General features: G+C 33.6%; 1 protein-coding gene across 2 annotated transcripts in view; it reads left to right on the top strand.

The window, feature by feature from the left end:
- The window catches only part of Epha6 (EPH receptor A6), an 879442-nt gene extending 864417 nt beyond the window's left edge, over window positions 1-15025 (top strand). For both annotated transcript variants that reach the window (XM_057763562.1, XM_057763563.1), the window contains one exon: window positions 1694-15025. In XM_057763562.1, the coding sequence (XP_057619545.1) occupies window positions 1694-1808 (115 nt within the window). In that variant the 3' untranslated portion in view covers window positions 1809-15025. The remainder of the gene's footprint in view (window positions 1-1693) is intronic.
- The last annotated feature ends 3463 nt before the right edge of the window (window positions 15026-18488 follow it).

Raw genomic sequence — 18488 nt, forward strand, 5'->3', positions numbered from 1 at the left:
GCTTATTACTGTAATTAGATATTCTGCTCGTGGAATTTCAAATTTAATGCGTCCAAATCAAGAATACCATTCCTAAGGCTAGTATGTGATTTCTGTCATTATCATTCCAGTGGAAGCTGTAAGTTAAACTCTCAACTACTATTCTTTTAAAGAACATATTTAATTCAAATAGATTTTTAACATTGTTGTAAATGCTTCCCAGATACATACTGATCTTATTAAAATCATAGACATTGCATCAACATAGTGTTTGTTGCCTTGATAAATTTTTATTCATATATACTAATATTCAGCTCCTACTGTTATCATTAGATCAGTCTGCTTACTCTAACGTGTTACCATGACATTTTAGAGATCTTTCTTTTTTTTTTTTTTTTTTTTTGGTTTTTCGAGACAGGGTTTCTCTGTGGTTTTTGGAGCCTGTCCTGGAACTAGCTCATGTAGACCAGGCTGGTCTCGAACTCACAGAGATCCTCCTGCCTCTGCCTCCCAAGTGCTGGGATTAAAGGCGTGCGCCACCACCGCCCGGCTTTAGAGATCTTTCTATGTATTATCATGATCGGACATCTTCCATCCTCTCAAAGATCATCCTTTATTTACATCTAATAAAAAAGTTCAAAATGTGGATTAAAATATTATAATAATTAGATGGCACCATTAAATTACCATTGTTTTAAGATAGCAATGCAAGTTCATATGGTTCAAAATAATGACAGCTTTTAAAGTCAAATACTAAATGTTATTGAACCTATGAACTATTTATCATGTATGCACAAATAAGTACAGAGAATGAAGTAAAAAATTCCAGTGTATCCACCACCAAGTTTATGAGATAATCCATTCATAAAAACAGTTGGAAGCTCTGTGTGTACTCTAATTCTATCACCTCTCCTACCCCCACTCCAAGGTCATCATTGTCCTGTATTTAATGTTTATTAGTCTGTGTATATCCAATTTACATATTTCATATAAATTTTAAAATTGATCAAGAGGCTATGTATTGTTCTTGGCTTCCCCCTCCCCCAACATTTGAGATTCATCTGTTCTCACACCTATAAATCTAGTTCAGCAGTTTCGGCTACTATGTGGAGTTTTCTTATATGTCTCACTGTTTTCTAATTTGTATTAGTATAAGTGTTTTATTATATGTCTCATTGTCTTTTAAATTTGTATTAGTATAAGTTTTAGAATTGTATGATTTTATATTCATTTTTTGTGTATCTCTTAAGCATAAAAGTGAAATTATTGTAGGGTTGTAGAATATGTACGTGTCCTCCTTATTTATTTCCACAAAATTGCTAAATTTTGCTTAATGTTATTTTCCTACTACATGTTCTACATTTTCTATGACTGTCGCAAATTTATATAATTACTTCAATTATAAGTAGCTTTATGCCTAATAGAAACGCAAGCATTCTATCTGGATATGGAATTTTTCTTTATATCATTACATTTGAGATTAAATGAATTTGTAAATATTTTATGGAACAAGGGAAAAGAAAATATAAATTTTGCTATTTATTTATATGACTAATTAACTATTAACCAGCACATTTATTTCCATATATTTGACATAGCTACATATTCATTTTCTCATGCTTGTATTTATTAAAACTATGTGCTCAAAATCTTTCTCTTTCTCTCTCCCATCCCTTCCTCTTTCTCCCTTCTCTCCCTCTTCATACTCTTTCAGTGATATTAGACGAATTGGAGTCATACTCATTGGACATCAGAGACGAATAGTCAGCAGCATACAGACTTTACGTTTACATATGATGCACATACAGGAGAAGGGGTTTCATGTATGAAAGTACTATAAACACCTGTATTTTGTGCCTCAGCATTTCTACAAAGAAAGATATACCCTCTACAACTCATTCTTCTGAATCTCCAGACATCCCTTCACAACCCACAGTCTCCTGTTCAGACTATGGCTGCACACCTTACGTTTATGCTTCCACCCTGGATTTCAATATCCTGCTACACAGGTCCTCTCTGAATAGCCTGCAAATGAAACTCTGGCCCACTGCAGATTATCACTACATAATGATAAATAACTCAGCATGAATGTGTAACTTTGTATAGAAATGTTTGGGAAGTGTTCATGGACTTAACCTAAAGGAATGTGTTCAGGTGTGGCATCTTCAAAGATGTATGTAGCGTTTGATGATAGATAAGAAAGAAATAGTTGACCATTCTTCCATGTTTTGTGATCAAGTAGCTTCCAACTTGACATGCTTCTTTTTTGATAGTTTCTCTCAACTCTGCGGGTTGTACTATTGTTTTATTTTTAATAACTGTTGGTGCCTGATGTTACAACGATTTGCAGAAATGATCAATGACTCCATGTAGTGCATTTGTGTCAGGTGTGAATACAGTATGAAGGGCATTGTTGGGGAGGGAGATGGACAAAAATACTGTGCTTTTAAATATTCTAAGGCTGGGTTTGTCTATATTTTTAAATTAACTTTATAAGGTTCTACACATTTCATAGTAGGTGGTTGTTTAGAGGATTTTCCCCCTCTAATTTTTTACTAACTATACTGTATTTCTCTAGTATGTTACAAGAATTACCCTTGGAAAGACCAAGAGTGAGTCCATTACTCTGATAGTTTTCATAGACAGACACATGGAGTAAACCTATGGCTGTTGTCTTGAATTCATCCTCACGAGTATGACAAACAAATATCAAAGCATTGAGACAGTTTATTGTTCACAATATGACCTTTTTCTTAAATAGAAGTTCTAACATAGTAGCCATAGACTAAATGGGAAATGATTTACTGAGTTTAAGATAACTTGCAGTGCCCCAAGGTAATAAACACAACTATTTGATTGATAACTGGTGTTCTTCCAACTTTAACAACTGAAATATTTTGTTCACAAAAATAAGCTATATGAACACTCTGAGGTGTTCTCAAAATCTTCTAAGAAATTAGCATGGATACCATAAACATGATATAAATAGATCTCACATTTAAGCATATATATATATATATATGCACATATATAATGTGAAAATTGCAGTCTATTGTAGTATATAAAAATAACACATCTAACATGTATTGTCATAATCTTCTCTGAGGCTTACAGCAAAAAAAAAAAGCAAATGTATTTTTCCAGTGAATTTGTCAGCTTATCAAAGTAGTGCTCCCTTTAAAACAAACTCAACTATAAAATTATCTGCTCCCATGAAACCAGAAAAATTACCATTGAGATGAGTGAAAAATAAGCTGGTTATTGAGGAAAGAAAAATGCAGATCAGACTGTCTAAAGATGCAGATTTAGTGAACTAACTTTTATTCAGTGTCAGAGACAAGGCATCCTCTCCACATCCCTAAATTCCTGCTGACATTCTACGAGAGGATAAAACTGGTTCCACTTAGGGATCCTCACTTCTTTTCCTTTTAGTTTTGTTTGCAAGATTTTTTTTTGATTTGTATAAATATCATCCACAAGATATGCTTTATTTCAACAATAGCTTTTACATCAAGGCCTCCATGAAATGGACATTTAAGAATTTGATGTACATTATTGATAATACTTATTTGTATAATTATTGATTTAAGTTATTATTTATTTTGACTATATCACATACTCCATGAGAAACAGAATCTTGGATTTTACTTATCTCTATAAAATAGCAACTTAGACTCTAGAAATGATAAATATTTCATTGTAAGCATTCAAGAGACATGTGTTGACTAAACTTGTGAGAGAAGAGTATAGTCACCCTCTCAGAGTGGCATGCCTAGACATTGCAAGCTATTACCTTGCTCAATGCCTCACAGTAAGTGACCATGAAGTGGATGGATATGGGGAATTTTTTTTTATACAAGATCATTCTACATTTCTTTCGCTGATTCATCTTCCTGGTTTTGCTCCTCCTGTTGCAGCTTAATTTTTCTCATTTCAACAACAACAAAAAAGCATGTATAGAGATAAAAGGGTGTCTTTAGAGTATTCCTTGACTAAACAGAAAAAGAAAAGGGTGGAATTCCATCCCTCTTTAAGCAAGTGTGTCAGAAATAGCTGGTAATATTTTCTAGCCACCTTCATGCATGGCCATGCATCACTCATAGACTCTCGGCAATTCGCTTGATACATTTACGCAAATCTGGATACATTTAGGAGAAATACAAAATTTCCATATTTATCTGTCTTTAAATAACTATTAAATGATAACAGATGATTAAATTTATTAATCATATATATTTATTTTTATAAAACAGCAAAAAGGTATTTAGAAAAATAAGAAATAGAATAATATGGTCCATCATAGGACTCTGTCTACAGCATCTGTATGCCTTGATGAAATAAATTCTATAGTAGTATTTAAAATTCTGTGGGATTTACATTCAGTAGTGGCAACATTAAGAATCTGTTAATGGTTTTCATTTAAAGTGTGATGATGTAATTCTATTTCTAGTTAATTTGCATTTCTATATATGTCTTTCCTGATTTATTAAAACATTCTCTTTTTATTCTCTAATCCCATGTCCTCTTCCAAGTTTTGTAAAATTATGTTTACTTACCAAGCTATGAGGATCATAATGTTAAGTGTAATATGAGCTTCATTATGAACAGAACAAGGCAGAAATGTGTGCAAAATTAAAAATAACATTAAAATGTAAGAATATTTCTTTGCTGCCTAATGGTCATGCACTCTGTGATCCAAGAGAAATTAAGATCTCAAAATATAGCTGGGCGGTGGTGACGCATGCCCTTAATCCCAGCATTCAGGAGGCAGAGGCAGGCAGATTTCTGTGAATTCAAGGCCAGCCTGGTCTACAAGAGCTAGTTCCAGGACTGACTCCATAGCTACAGAGAAACCCTGTCGCAAAAAAGCAAAAAACAAACAAACAAGAAAAGATCTCGGGATGTTAATGATTAAAATACCAAATGCAGATGGCAATATAACATGAAACATTCTGAGATTTCCCATTCTGGGGTTTACTGGTGCCTGTGCTCAATAACTAAATTTATTTGATACATACAATCATAAGATAATTATCCAAAAATAAGCTAATGACTTTCATAATTATAGTTAGGAATAATCCCTTATAACTAAAAATATACATATACATTATATACTTGCTGTTAAGAAATCTTAATCAATTCTAATGAGTGAGTTCTTAGATTTTTGAAAATCAGACCATGTAAATTTTTTTTTTATTTTCTCAAAGTCAACTTCTGGTCTATAGCCAAAAATGTAAAACGAATGTACAATCAAGAACAAAGATGGTGTATTGAAATCATTCAGCTAAAAGGTATCTGAAATGATGACAGTGTAACAGGAAGGAAGAATTATAGAAAATTTGCAAGATTGTTCTACAACTACTGATAAGTGCGTTACACATGCTATAATCACAGATTATACTGCATATCACTACCTAAAGCCTGCCCAGCTGTAAACTGGATAAGGCAGCCTTCCAGTTACAACTCAAAAGCCTCTCATAGCCCACAATAGAAAAAAAGACAAATTTAATCTGTGAAAAGTAAAGTTTTATAAAGTTCTCTATGGCAGTGATAGTGAAGAGGAAATTGCATATCATCCAACCTGCGTCCTAAATGTCGGTTTTGATATCTTTCAATATTAAATGTACGCTCTAGGAGAAAATCAGTTAACTTTCATCTTAAGATTTTTATCAGTATTGTATTTTTTTATATTCCTTTATTAAAATTTTCAGCCCTCTCTCTCTCTTTTTTTTTTTTTTTTTTTTTTTGTTTAAATCCCCCATCCAATCGCTTTTCTTTCTCAGGTTCTATCAATATAGTCATTATATCAAATATAATGCAAAACACAACAAGTCTAAAAAAGCCTTGTAAATTTCCATGGAAGCAGCTGAATGGCAGGGTAGGTTGAAAAAATTATATATTGGGTCTTCGCATACAAATGGAAGCCCTTCAGATTAGAAGGTGTGTGTTCTGACTTTGCCTAACAGAAAATTAAGCACAAAGGAAAGAAATTCAAAATAGAGTATTGCTTCTGCATCTTCACAACTTGAATTTCATGTAGTCAAAAAAAACTCATATCCATAATTAATCAAACATATTTGATACTTTATTTAAACAGAAGAGGAGTAGATTAGGTACAACTGGGGACGTTCATTTGTCCTTCATGTGTTTGAGTCATACTTTTCCTTTTTATGATCAACATTCCCAACATCCTTTCTCATTTTTATAATGTTCAGAAAAATATACGTTTTATTTACCATAGTTGAATAAAACAGCATGCTTACAATACACATAATTATTTTTTCACAAAAATGAATTTAAGTACACTGTTGTTGGCCACTCTTAATCCCTGAGTTTAAAGTTTAGATTGGAGCCTCCTGGCAGTTTGCTATAGTGACTCTTTCATGTGGGATTAGATCTTGCTCTAGAATAAATCTAAACAAGTAGGAGTTAGTCAAGTGTGAAGTGCATGTTTATTTTCCATCAGAATGATATATTTTGAAACTTGGAATCTCTTAAAATTCTTCCCAAAGACCCATTACTTTTTTTGGTAGTGGAAATCATGCTTTGTGGGTTCTCTAGGATCTTACCATGAAGTCAGTCCATATATGAACTTATTCTTCTGATAGCCTGTAAAAACATCATTTCATTTCAAACCAAACCTGAAACTAATCTCATACCTGAGCTAATTTTTCTAGTAGATGTAATAATATGCACTTCAAAGTTTACACAAAATCCTTTCCAACAGGATCAGTTAACCAGGGAAAGAAGTGATTGCCCATGACTAAAATGAACAGAGTCAAAGGGAACAAAAACCTTATATTGCATAAAAATAAATGTCCCATCTTCATCTTATTGTTCCCATTAAAAGTCAATATTTAGGCATATGCTTTAAAGATTTATTAGAAAAATAGTAGGGTTTTGTTATACAGAGATGTGATATGATACATATGTCTCCTGGGAATAAAGTTGGAAAGGTCTAGAAGACACAGTTCATCCAGACATAATTGAACTAATCTCTTTTACTGACTAGTAGTTAGATTCAAATTATCACTAGATCAAATTATTTTGAGCCTCTTTATAATTTGGCTTGACTTACATATAACGAAGCTTGAGTTCTTTAATCCTGGATCAAGGGTTTTCTCTTTTGTTGGCAGATTTCTCTTTTGAAGTCACAGAATGGATCTAAAAGTTTAGCTTTTCAAGTTACTGAATTTTAAAATAAAACAAGTTAAGAGAGCTTCAATGTCTAATGGAGGTAAAGGACTTCTAAAAAACTTAAATTTTTCCAAAAGAATTTGACAATTAGAATATCTGTACATCTCAGAGATGTCAAGTCACTTCCACATTATTATATTTTACACTATTCTAATGAAAGCAATTTTTATAAACAAACAACATCCTTTCTTAATCTGATATACTCATTAGTCACACTACCATTTTTCTTCAAAAAAGTATCTTTGGTTTGTTTCATATTAAAAGAAATTTTCTCACATAGCAGAGACAATGTAAAAAAAATTTTCAAATTATAATTCCCCTATCTTGAGAACAACCATTTTTTTGTTAAGAATAGCAAAGCCACTAAAGAATTATTACCTATCAAAACAGGATAAAGGATAATGTAATACAGAGATTTCTGCATATTAGGAAGGTGTACCATTGAGCCACATCCATCCCAAGGGGAAATTGTTTTCATTTTGTATTAGCAAAGAAGGAACAGGTTAACTACACATTTATCCCACAAATTGTAAATTCAATAAGTATTTATTCTATTAATGATACTCTTTCAAGTAACACATCTGTTCTTAACCGTGTTTGTACATCATATTTATATCTTCTATTGGTCTTTAATTTGTCACAATAGCATGTTTAGTTGGTATGTTATCAAATCAAAAAGGAATTCAAAATAACTAAAATGCTACTTCAGGATCCATACTCAGTTGGCTCAGGATCTTCAATTCAATAGTCCTCATTAAAGGAAGATCCAATGTTGTCTCCACATAGTCCATGATTATAAGAAAACTCTAGGGACATAAGAATTATTGTTTTTCATATATCCTGTTCAGATTTTATATTTAGTCATAATCATAATTGTCTACATGAACTAGTATATGAAGCAATATTGATATGAACTTTTATTGATTGTGTTTTTGTGCTGGTGCTCCAGTCCAAGGCAAGCACTCTACTACTGAGTTACTCCCCCAGCTGACATCTGAACATTTCAGTACAGTTTGTTCGTATCTATAATTCCTACATAAGACATGCTTCTGTTTTCTCTCTTCTAGAAAGAGCCAATATCATTTTAAGTGTTTGAAATCATGGTACATGGTGTGAAAAAATCCAGTTCCTAAAAATAAACTACACATTTCCAACGTTTTATCTGGAATGCTCTGCGTCTTCTGGAATGTCACAAATCTTTTCTACATTGAGTTATTTGTAGAATTAGCTGCTTGTGCTTTAGACAGAGCTTGCTTTAATGTATTTTTCATTTAAGCATATCTTCATTCAATCTGAAAGTCTGGAATACTATTAATTCTATTGCCTCAATTTAACAGGGGGAGTAATATTCTCTCTTTATGGTTCTGAACTGTAGATATTATTATCAAATCCATGATGAAATTTCAGCTGGGCATGCTTTATTAGCTATCATATATTTGTTTTCCGTCACTAAATCTTCTTCAAATAAGGTCTTTAAAAACTCTAAGAAAATAAAAGCTAGTAGCCACTCACTCGCTAAAGAATTTGTAAATGAATGGGTTGTTTTCCCATCAAAGTGGTTGATGTGATCATTGTTAAAATATATTATCTAAAAAAAAATCGTTGTCATATACGCTCAAAGTATTGTTGAGACAATGCTGAATGTTAAGACAATAAATGAATAATAAGGCTTTTAAATTTTTTCTGTATTATATGGAAAGCAAAGTTTAATATATATGAATGTTTTTCATGGGACCCTTTAATTTAATATGTTCTCTCTTCCTGTACTATAGTTGTTCTTCAAGGGAAATTGTATTAATATATTGATACTATGCAAATCTCTCATTTTCTTTATTTAAAAGCATGGAGCTTCTGTTCAATTTCATGGTTTTTAATGAGTTCTTTGAGAGTGGAAAAATATAAATAAAACTTGCAATGGTAGCATTTTCAGTGAGAGGGGCACACCATTGGAATGGTTGTAACAGAAATGAACATGAGGAAAGCTTGATTTTAAAGGTCACTGAATGTGTTTCATTTCTGTTATCATACTAATCATTTTGTTATTATGCCCCCCCCCCAGATTGTGACATTGAAAACCTGTGTGTAGAATATAAATACCTTTGGGAGATTTTCTTTTCCATTAACTTAGTTTCCATTTTGTGTGCAAAGAAAATATCAACAGTTTTAATTTTGTTTTGAAAGGGTAATTTTCAACTAGCAATTGTTGCTAAAATGTTAGCTTTACTTGTAATAACAGCATACATGAAAGGTTTCAAGCATATCAATAATTATAACTTTAATACATAATGTTACATACAAGCAAGCCAAAAGCTAGGAAAAAGAATAGTTTATGTTAAAGTGGTTACTTCATTTAAAAAGAAAACTATCAGAAAAGAATCAGTTAACATTACGTCATGTTGTTCTCGCTTGTAATTTTGAAACAAATGCATTTTGAGGATGTGAATATTTATTGTAAATAACTCTACTCATTTTTGTGAAAATATATATTGACATTGAACTAGAAAAAAATATCTTATGAAAACACCCAAATTAAACAACTATTTTTTAAAAATACACTAGGAGGTTGTGGTCGTATTTGAATGTTCTTCTATTAATGCATTGATTTCTTAGAAATGTAAGCAAAATGTTTTTAAAATATTAATTCATTATATGTGACTGTCAAAATATTTTATACATGTTAATGAATTACCCAATTCATGGATTTATTTTTCACTTCTGTCATTAAATTTAAAAGAGTATCTAAAAGATATTGAAGAGCTGACATAAAAGGGTTTACAGTCAACATGCTTTTAACTAGTTACTTATATTTTACACAATATTAAATGTTTTTAAAATGTGGTACTTCCTATAAATTTTATAAGATACTTTTGTTTTTATGAGTCACCCTTGAACTTTAAATGCTTATATTCTTTATTTCCCCAGTTGCTTTCAGAGTCACTTCTTAAGAGCTTGGATTTAAAAAAGACAATGGTTTTCTTTAGTTCATTTTTTAAAATAGAGTCTCCCTAAGTAGCCCAGGCTATCTTCAGTATCCTCCACTGCGGTCCCTGGGGGCTGAAAGTACAGAATTGTGTACCAGAATTGCAGCTGCATGTTTTATATTTTCATTCAATCACATAATGTTAGGAACTTTTCAGTTCTCAAAAAGTTGAAACCAAATGTCATCATAGTAGCTACGATTTCTTTTTTTCAAAGGATTCTTCTTTTATCTTACACTAGTCAGGTATCCTATAAGGTCAGCTAGAAAAAACAAATTGCTTTGCTTTCCACAAGAAGAAAGTGAATTTTGTATAGTAATGTTTAATTTTTCTAGTAATTTTTTAACTTATGTTTATCTTGTGTTTAACATTTCACTGAATAGGATGCTCAAACAGAAGCAAATAAGTATTCAATTTTATATAATCTGTTTATCTCTTTCCAAGTTTCCAAAGCCCTCTGAAAAAGTTAAAATATTGCATTCTCCTATTTTACAACTTTAACCACTCTACATTAAATATAGAATTATCTATAATTTAATGTAAATGCTGAGAATAACATGATTTGCCTAATTTTTATCCTATCTATACTATGTAATATTTAAAACAACAGCAAAATAAAGAAAATAATGTCAGTTTACTCACCCAAAACTGTAAAAATCACTCAACTTATTAAAATAAGTATATATACTTACATGCAGATTTATTTTAAATGTGTTTATTATAAATACAGACATCCATCAATGTACTAAGGATTACAGATGGACAAGACAAGCAAGGTCCAATAGCATAACATTGACATTTTAGTAGTAAAGACACACAATCGCCATGTGTTGTGATCATCATGTTACATATATGTTACAGTTACAGGTGACTGTGACTTCACAGTAAGTGGTAAAATAAATTGGTACAGATATGATATCAAACTTCAATCTGGAAAAACATAAAAGAAACATCCATGAGAGAAGCAAGGACAAAGTTACACGTAGAAGGAGGAGCTAACAGTCGGGAATTTGGAGTGTGGGAGAATACAGAGAGTATGTATAGCAGTAGTAGTAAGGAAAAATACAGAATCAAAGTGTGTGAACAAGGCTGCAGTGGTTTAATAAAAAGGGGTAGCTCATGTTAGAGTAGATATGCTGAAGACAGAGACAAGTGGAAGAGTTTGGAATGATTTAAAACCAGGTTTACTCATCAGTAATTGGAATTGGGATTGGGAATGAGGGATGAAGAGATAGAAAAGACAAAACTAAATTTGCATTTGGGGAACCTGCAATTAATTTATTGACAGTGTGTAGGAGCATTGGAGGGGAAAATCAAATTTGGTTTTGGCTACACGGTGCCAGAAATAAACAGTAGATATTCAAGTGGAACTATTATGTAGGCAGCTGTTGTCTGGGAGATAACTCAGCAGTAGATTGCTTTACTTGTAAGCTTGATAATGAGTTTAAGCCCAAGGATCCCTGTTTTCCAAAACTTAGCATAATCCCACAGCTGGTAGATGTAGTCAAGAAGATTCCTGATGCTCGCTGGTCAGCCAGTTCAGCCGTAAGTTCCAAGTCAGTGAAAGACCTGTCTCAACGTAATTGTGGATAGCAACTGAGGAAGGACACTCAAATTGTCACCTGTCCTCTACATGCACAGGCACACACAAGTATGCACATACACAGACAGTTGTAAACCATTGTATCTGAGAGTTCAAAAGAGCTCCTAAGACTGAAGATCAGAATTGACATTCATTAGTCTATATAGCAGCATTTATATTTTCAAACCAAGAACCCTTTACAGTAGATAGAAAACTATACCCAGGACTGAGTTTTTAAAAAATTTCAGTGCTTAGGGCTTAGGCAGAGAACAAAAAGTTACCAAAGTAATCCAAGAAGTAAAAAGATAAAGTACAGAAAAGAGAAATACAGTTGATTAAGTGCTTTAAGTCAAGATCAGGGCTAGAGTGATGGCTTAACAGTGTATACTGCTCTGGCAGAATACCTGAGTTTGGTTTTAGCACCGGCATTCAGGAGCTCACAACAGTTGCCTATCACTGTAGCTCCAGGGAATCTGAAGCCCTCTTCTGGTCTCTGGAAGCATTTGTAGTAATACGGAGCAGTAGGGCTGCGTCCCCGGCACCCGGCCACCCGCATGGCTTATGCCCCAAAATAATTACACGGAAACTGTATTCTTTTGAACACTGCCTGGCCCATTAGTTTCAGCCTCTTATTGGCTAGCTCTTATATATTGATCTAACCCATTTTAATATTTTGTGTAGCACCATGAGCTGGCTTACCAGGAAAGATCTTAACCTGCGTCTGTCTGGAGTGGGAGAATCATGGCGACTCCCTGACTCGGCTTCTTTCTCCCAGCATTCTGTTCTGTTTACTCCACCTACCTAAGGGTTGGTCTATCAAATGGGCCTAGGCAGTTTCTTTATTAATTAACCAATGAAAGCAACAGATTAATACAAGACCTACCTCCATCATGCATTCCCACACATGTGCACATACACAGATACATATACATACAAAGTTAAAAATAATAAAAATAAGTCTAAGAGAAAAGAAAAAATGAATCAAGATCACAAAGAAGTCATTGGATATGGCAACTTTGTCCAGAACACTCTCTCTAAAGTCCTTACTGAAGGCAGTCTCCACGAAACAGTAAAGTCAAAGCCTGCCTGGAAGAGACTGAGAAGAGAAATAAAAATTGGAACTGGAATCAGTGAACAAGTCTTCAGAAGTATTTGTTGTGACAGATGCCAAGAGAAATAGGACTGTAGCAAAGGAGCTGTGGGGTCAAGAGAGTTCTGGGCTTTGTTTTCGGTTTTGTTTAGATGAAGAATGTTAGAGCATATTTACATACTAATGAGAGTGATTTGGCAGACTGGAAACTGATTATGCAGGAGAGAAGATAATTGCAGAAAGAGGCTGAAGAGGTAGAAGGTTTGTTGGTATTCAAGCAAAGTGTAAAGGTTACTTTTAACAGGAACAGGTCCACAGGACTCCAGTGCAAGGGAAGGGATTATGCACCGTGCAGCTAAATTGGTAGATCTGTGGTAGAAAGGCAAAGATGTTTTCTGAGTATTTTGATTTGAGCAAGAAAAGTCAGTGTAGGGGTTGGGAAGGAAAAAGAGGTTGAAAAAGAGATATGTAATTTGTTAAAGTAGAAAGGTGAATACATATAATTTGTATACACAGATTTGATTGGATTTATGTATAATAAATAGTGAGGAAAACATAAAATATGTCAAAGGCATCTTCATCATATATATCTTATTAGAAGTCCTGATACTTGGGTTTTCAAGGACTCTAAAGAGTCTTCTTTGTCCAGATCATAGAGATTGAGGACTTCTCAAGGGTGTGAGTATTTCTTCTGTTTTCTTACGTATGCTTGCCTATTACAGGGTATATGACAGCAACATTTTGTATATATTCTATTTGAAAAGCTATAAAAATTAAAATTACTTTAGTCTTGAAAGAGGTATGGTATTTATTTAGGCTGTCAATATTTTCAAATTCTATTGGGGGTGTTAAACTCCCATAAAAATTTTAAAAAGAAAAAAAGTTATGCAGATATTAACCTTCTAGGATAAATTACTTGTTTTGTTTTCAGTAGAAAGCACTAAAATATTTATGCCATTTAGAAGTACAAGGGCAATATAAGGTTGTTTTGTTCATTGTCCCTCTCAACTTAATAGACAGGTTTTTTGTTTTTTTTTTTAAACAGTGCTTGGTGCTTCATTTCTGAATAAGCTGTATCTGACATTTAAAGATGCATATTTCTTCTTTGGGCTTTATGTGAAATTAAATTGTGACTAATGGGATAAGATTGTTCTCCAGATTTTTGCTGTTCTAGCATAACCAAAATATAAAATGTAAGTATACATGTAAATGTTTATCTGCATCAACACTTTATTTAGTGCCCACCTCAAAAGTTAAATGGTAGACATTTCAATGCACTCAAAATATTAAGTATGAAAGTCTTTGCAAAACAAATCCTAAAAAAATACTAAATTGTATATTTCTTTCATTTTAATTTTTTGTGTTTTGAGATAGGGTTTCTCTGTGTGACAGCCTTGACTGTCCTGGAACTCATTTTGTAGATCAGGCTTGACTCAAATTCACAGAGATCTATTTGCCTCTACCTCCCGAGTACTGGGATTAAAGGCATGTACCACCACCGCCCAGCTAAGTAGTGTATTTCTATAAAATATCAAGATAACATCTGTCTAGAATGACTTATTTAATCCATCACAAAGATTATATTTGACTAATTAAAAACTGAAGCCAAAATATTTTCTGTCCTTATATTAAAGACTTGTAAAGACTTGTCTTTGTAAACTGACTTGAAGCCATTTATCCTCAAATGTTAGCATTATAGCCATCTTTTCTTGCAAGAGGGTATAGATCTGCTTGTGACCCTACAAGGAAGAGTAGCACCACATTAGGTTTTCTCGGTTTGGAATCATATCACTATTTAGGGCATACACGTTTCCTCCCAGGTTGCTTACACAGTCTATGTTTTCTTTTTAGTTGTAATTACAATATGGTAGAGACACAAATGTAAGTAATCGAACTGCAATCCCACCTACTACCTACTTGTTCACAGCAGTGGAGCAGTCCAGATTTCATCTTATAAAAAATCTACTATAATAGTCCATGTAAATTTTCACATGCTGGCATGCATACAAGCTAATAGTGTTATAGAATGTCCAGTTCTCAGTATGAGGGATTGTTTATGGTAAATTGCATTATGTATATCATATATTTGCTGAAAGAATATGGCGTTTAGCAAAACGACCTGCTGAACAACATAGTAAGATTTTTGTACAAAGTACAAATTGCTAATTATTGTATTTTATTTTTCTATAATTTCCTAAAAGACATTATCAGGGTCTTACATATGGAGAAAGCTGCTTATTAAAATACCTATTACCAAATAAAAGTTACAGTTTTGGTGGTTGAATTTGTGATGTTTTGAACTGTTATATACAAGTATATTATTGAAATTTACTTTTAAGTATATACTTCTAGGTATTGTTTAGAACATTTATAATTCTGTATGCAAAACATACAAAATTTTTATGTTTTTAATCTTAGTATTTTTTTACTTTTTAAAAACAATCTTTTTATTTTACATACCAATCCCAGTTCCCTTTTCCCACTCCCCCCACCTTCCCCTAAACCCCCTCCCCAACCATTCATTCCTCAGGGAGGGTGAGGCTTCCAATGGTGAGTCAACAAAGTCTGTCAGATCACTTGAGGCAGGACCAAGCCCTTCCTCCCTATATCTAGGCTGAGCAAGGTATCCCTCCATAGGGAAAGGGCTTCAAAAAGCCCTAGGGGTAAATGCACTAGGGGTAAATACTGGTTCCATGGCCAGTTGCCCCACAAACTGTCCAGTCATGCAACTGTTACCCACATTCAGAGGACATAATTCAGTCCTATGCAGGTTTCCCAGCTGTCAGTAGAGAGTCAGTGAGCTCCCACTAGCTCAAGTCAGCTGTTTCGGTGGATATCTTCACTATGGTCTTCATCTCTTTGCTCCTCTCTCTCTCTCTCTCTCTCTCTCTCTCTCTCTCTCTCTCTCTCTCTCTCTCTCTCTCTCTCTCTCTCTCTCCCCGACTAGACTCCAGGAACTACACCCAGTGCTTAGCTGTGGATCTCTGCATTTGCTTCCATCAATTACTGGATGAAGGTTCTATGATGACAATTAAGATAGTCTTCAATCTGCTTACAGGGAAAGGGCAGTTCAGGAACCCACTCACTATTGCTTAGTGTCTTAGCTGTGGTCATCCTTGTGAATTCCTGGGAATTTCCCTAGTGCCAGACTTCTCATTAACCCCATAATGGCTCCCTCTATCAAAATATCTCTTTCCTTGTTCTCCCTCCGTCCTTCCCCCAACTCGATCTTCCCAATTCCTACTGTTCTTCTTTCCCCTTACCTTCTCCTCTCCTCCACCCCTAATTGTAATTTTTCAAAATAATTAGACTTTGAGGTCTAGGCATAAATTCACACATATCACTATAATTAACGGATGCATATTTTTGTAGTGATTTTAGGCTGACAAATATTTTATAGGATTTTGATGAATGAAATTATGTATTACAGAGGTAGTTTTCTCACATGCACATACAGCACACACACAATATCAACTGCTCTAACAAATCTAACATCACCGCCCATTGCAAAATTTCCAATAAACTATAAATCAGGGAATTTCCAGATTCCTTAGAAGTTGTTGATAAGAAAATACATCTGCACTATTCTGAGTTGATTAGAAGTAACATAACCAATGTATCTCTCTCTTTTATCATTGTTGAACCGTACCTCCGACAAGCCACTTTGATGTGAAAGGTGGTAATAAGATGTCTGAAACTCTCTTAGACATGTCTTAAGTAGACTTGAGAAAATCGCATACTGTTTTAAAAGCTTGCTGTGTTCACAATAAAATCAAGAGAGTCACACTAACTTTATAAGTCAAATGGAATAATTTTAAGTCATATTTCTGGGTATACTCAAGAAAGGTTACAGCTGCCAATCATCAAAAGAGCAGATGTAAACATCTGAAATATTTACATTGTTGTAGGGTTCATCTTTTCAACATTTTCTAGATTGCCAAAGAGAATTTAGTTTAGGTGTGAACTCTTTAATAACAATAAAATAGCATATCAATTACACTTCCCTAAAATAACTGTTTGCCTTTTTCTGTGAAAATCATCCAAGTTGGGGGTGAAGAGATGGCCCAGTGATCTGAAGCACTTGTGGCTCTTGCAGAGGAACTAGCACACACGTGATGGCTCACAACCATCTCTATCCAGTCCCAGTAGATATGGTGCCCCTTTCTGTCCTCTTCGTGAAGCAAGTACTCATGTGGTGTGCACACATATAAGCAGACAAAACAGACATAAAATTATGAAGTTCAATAAAATGTTTGTGAAATATCATCTAAGCTTACTGTAAAGTTGGTTGTTCAGTCCGTCTCTTATATTTCTAGTTTCTTTCAAATGTTTTGTACCAAGAGAAACTGAACTCAGCTTAAAAAGGGCAAAAAAATCTAGCTGTGTCTAAGGGAAAAACATTGCACAAGCAAATAGGCATCCATATTTTTTCAAATCACAACATTCAGGATCAAAGAGAAGTGTTTAATGCACTTTGAGTCTGAAGTTAAAGGACAACCACTTCAGGGATTCAGGACAAAGGAAAGTATTTATTAAACACTTGCTATTGGTCAGACATAAATCCTTTTCTTTCTTTATTTCTCAAAACCACTAGACAAAGTAACTTTTTGAAGATTAACTATACAGATTTTAATTTTCCTAGACCACAAAGTAAATATAACATATTTCCATTATCTATTTTAACAAGGACATTTATGCAATTGCTATACATACATGTATATATATGTAAAACAAACCGATATACACACATATGTATTATCATATATATATATATATATATATATATATATATATATATATATAGGAGTTTTCTTCATTCGGTTTGTTTTTTGCCTTGCAAGAGCCAGGAGGCCAGAATTATGCCTCATTCCATGTTATGAACACCTGGGAATTTGGAAAGGCAAAAGAAAAAGCACTCCATGATAATGCACGTACAGGTGTCTTTACCATCATCTTTTTGACGGAATTCCTTTCAGTTTCTTTTTTCATCTCCATAGTCAATTATTAGGCCAAATTAAATCACTAAGTATGGTAGTTAAGCATACCTCTAGCCAGGGAAAAGGTAAAATAACATCCCACACTTATGCTAACAAGTGAAATGAAGAGATGAACTTTAATTTAAAAAAAAATGTAGAGATGAAATTTTTTAAATACAAGTTTGTCATGAAAGTCATCCCTTGAGAAGTAGGACGGTGGAAACAGCTTGAAAGACTGACAAAAAATTCTGTATAATTTAAAATTGCTCTATTGGTAGCCTGACCATTGGGGAGCAATATAAATATGAGATAATGTGTCTATACAGTATCTTTCAATTAGTACAATTTACTTCTATAGCTATTAATTCCAAGTGAATTTACAAGTATTGATTAGCAAATGCCTCTGGCTCTCTGATCCTGAGGACTGTAATCCCAAATTCATGCCTGGGGTTAATCTCTCCAGAACAACAGACAACTAAGAGTCAGGGCCAGGATCACACTTTCTTTGCCAAATAATGCCTCTGGACTTTAAAAAAAAAAAAAAAGTTGACTATGGTTTTACACGTTTTCCTCTTCTCCTGCCCATGCTAAGTAATATACTTCCGCCGGACTCGCTCTCAGGCCCAGCTGAGCCCGGGGAAAGGTCTGGGCGATGGGAAGCAGAACCACATCTGTGCAGATTCTCG

Source organism: Chionomys nivalis, chromosome 3 (genome assembly GCF_950005125.1).
Source record: "Chionomys nivalis chromosome 3, mChiNiv1.1, whole genome shotgun sequence".
Classification (NCBI taxonomy): Eukaryota; Metazoa; Chordata; class Mammalia; order Rodentia; family Cricetidae; genus Chionomys; species Chionomys nivalis.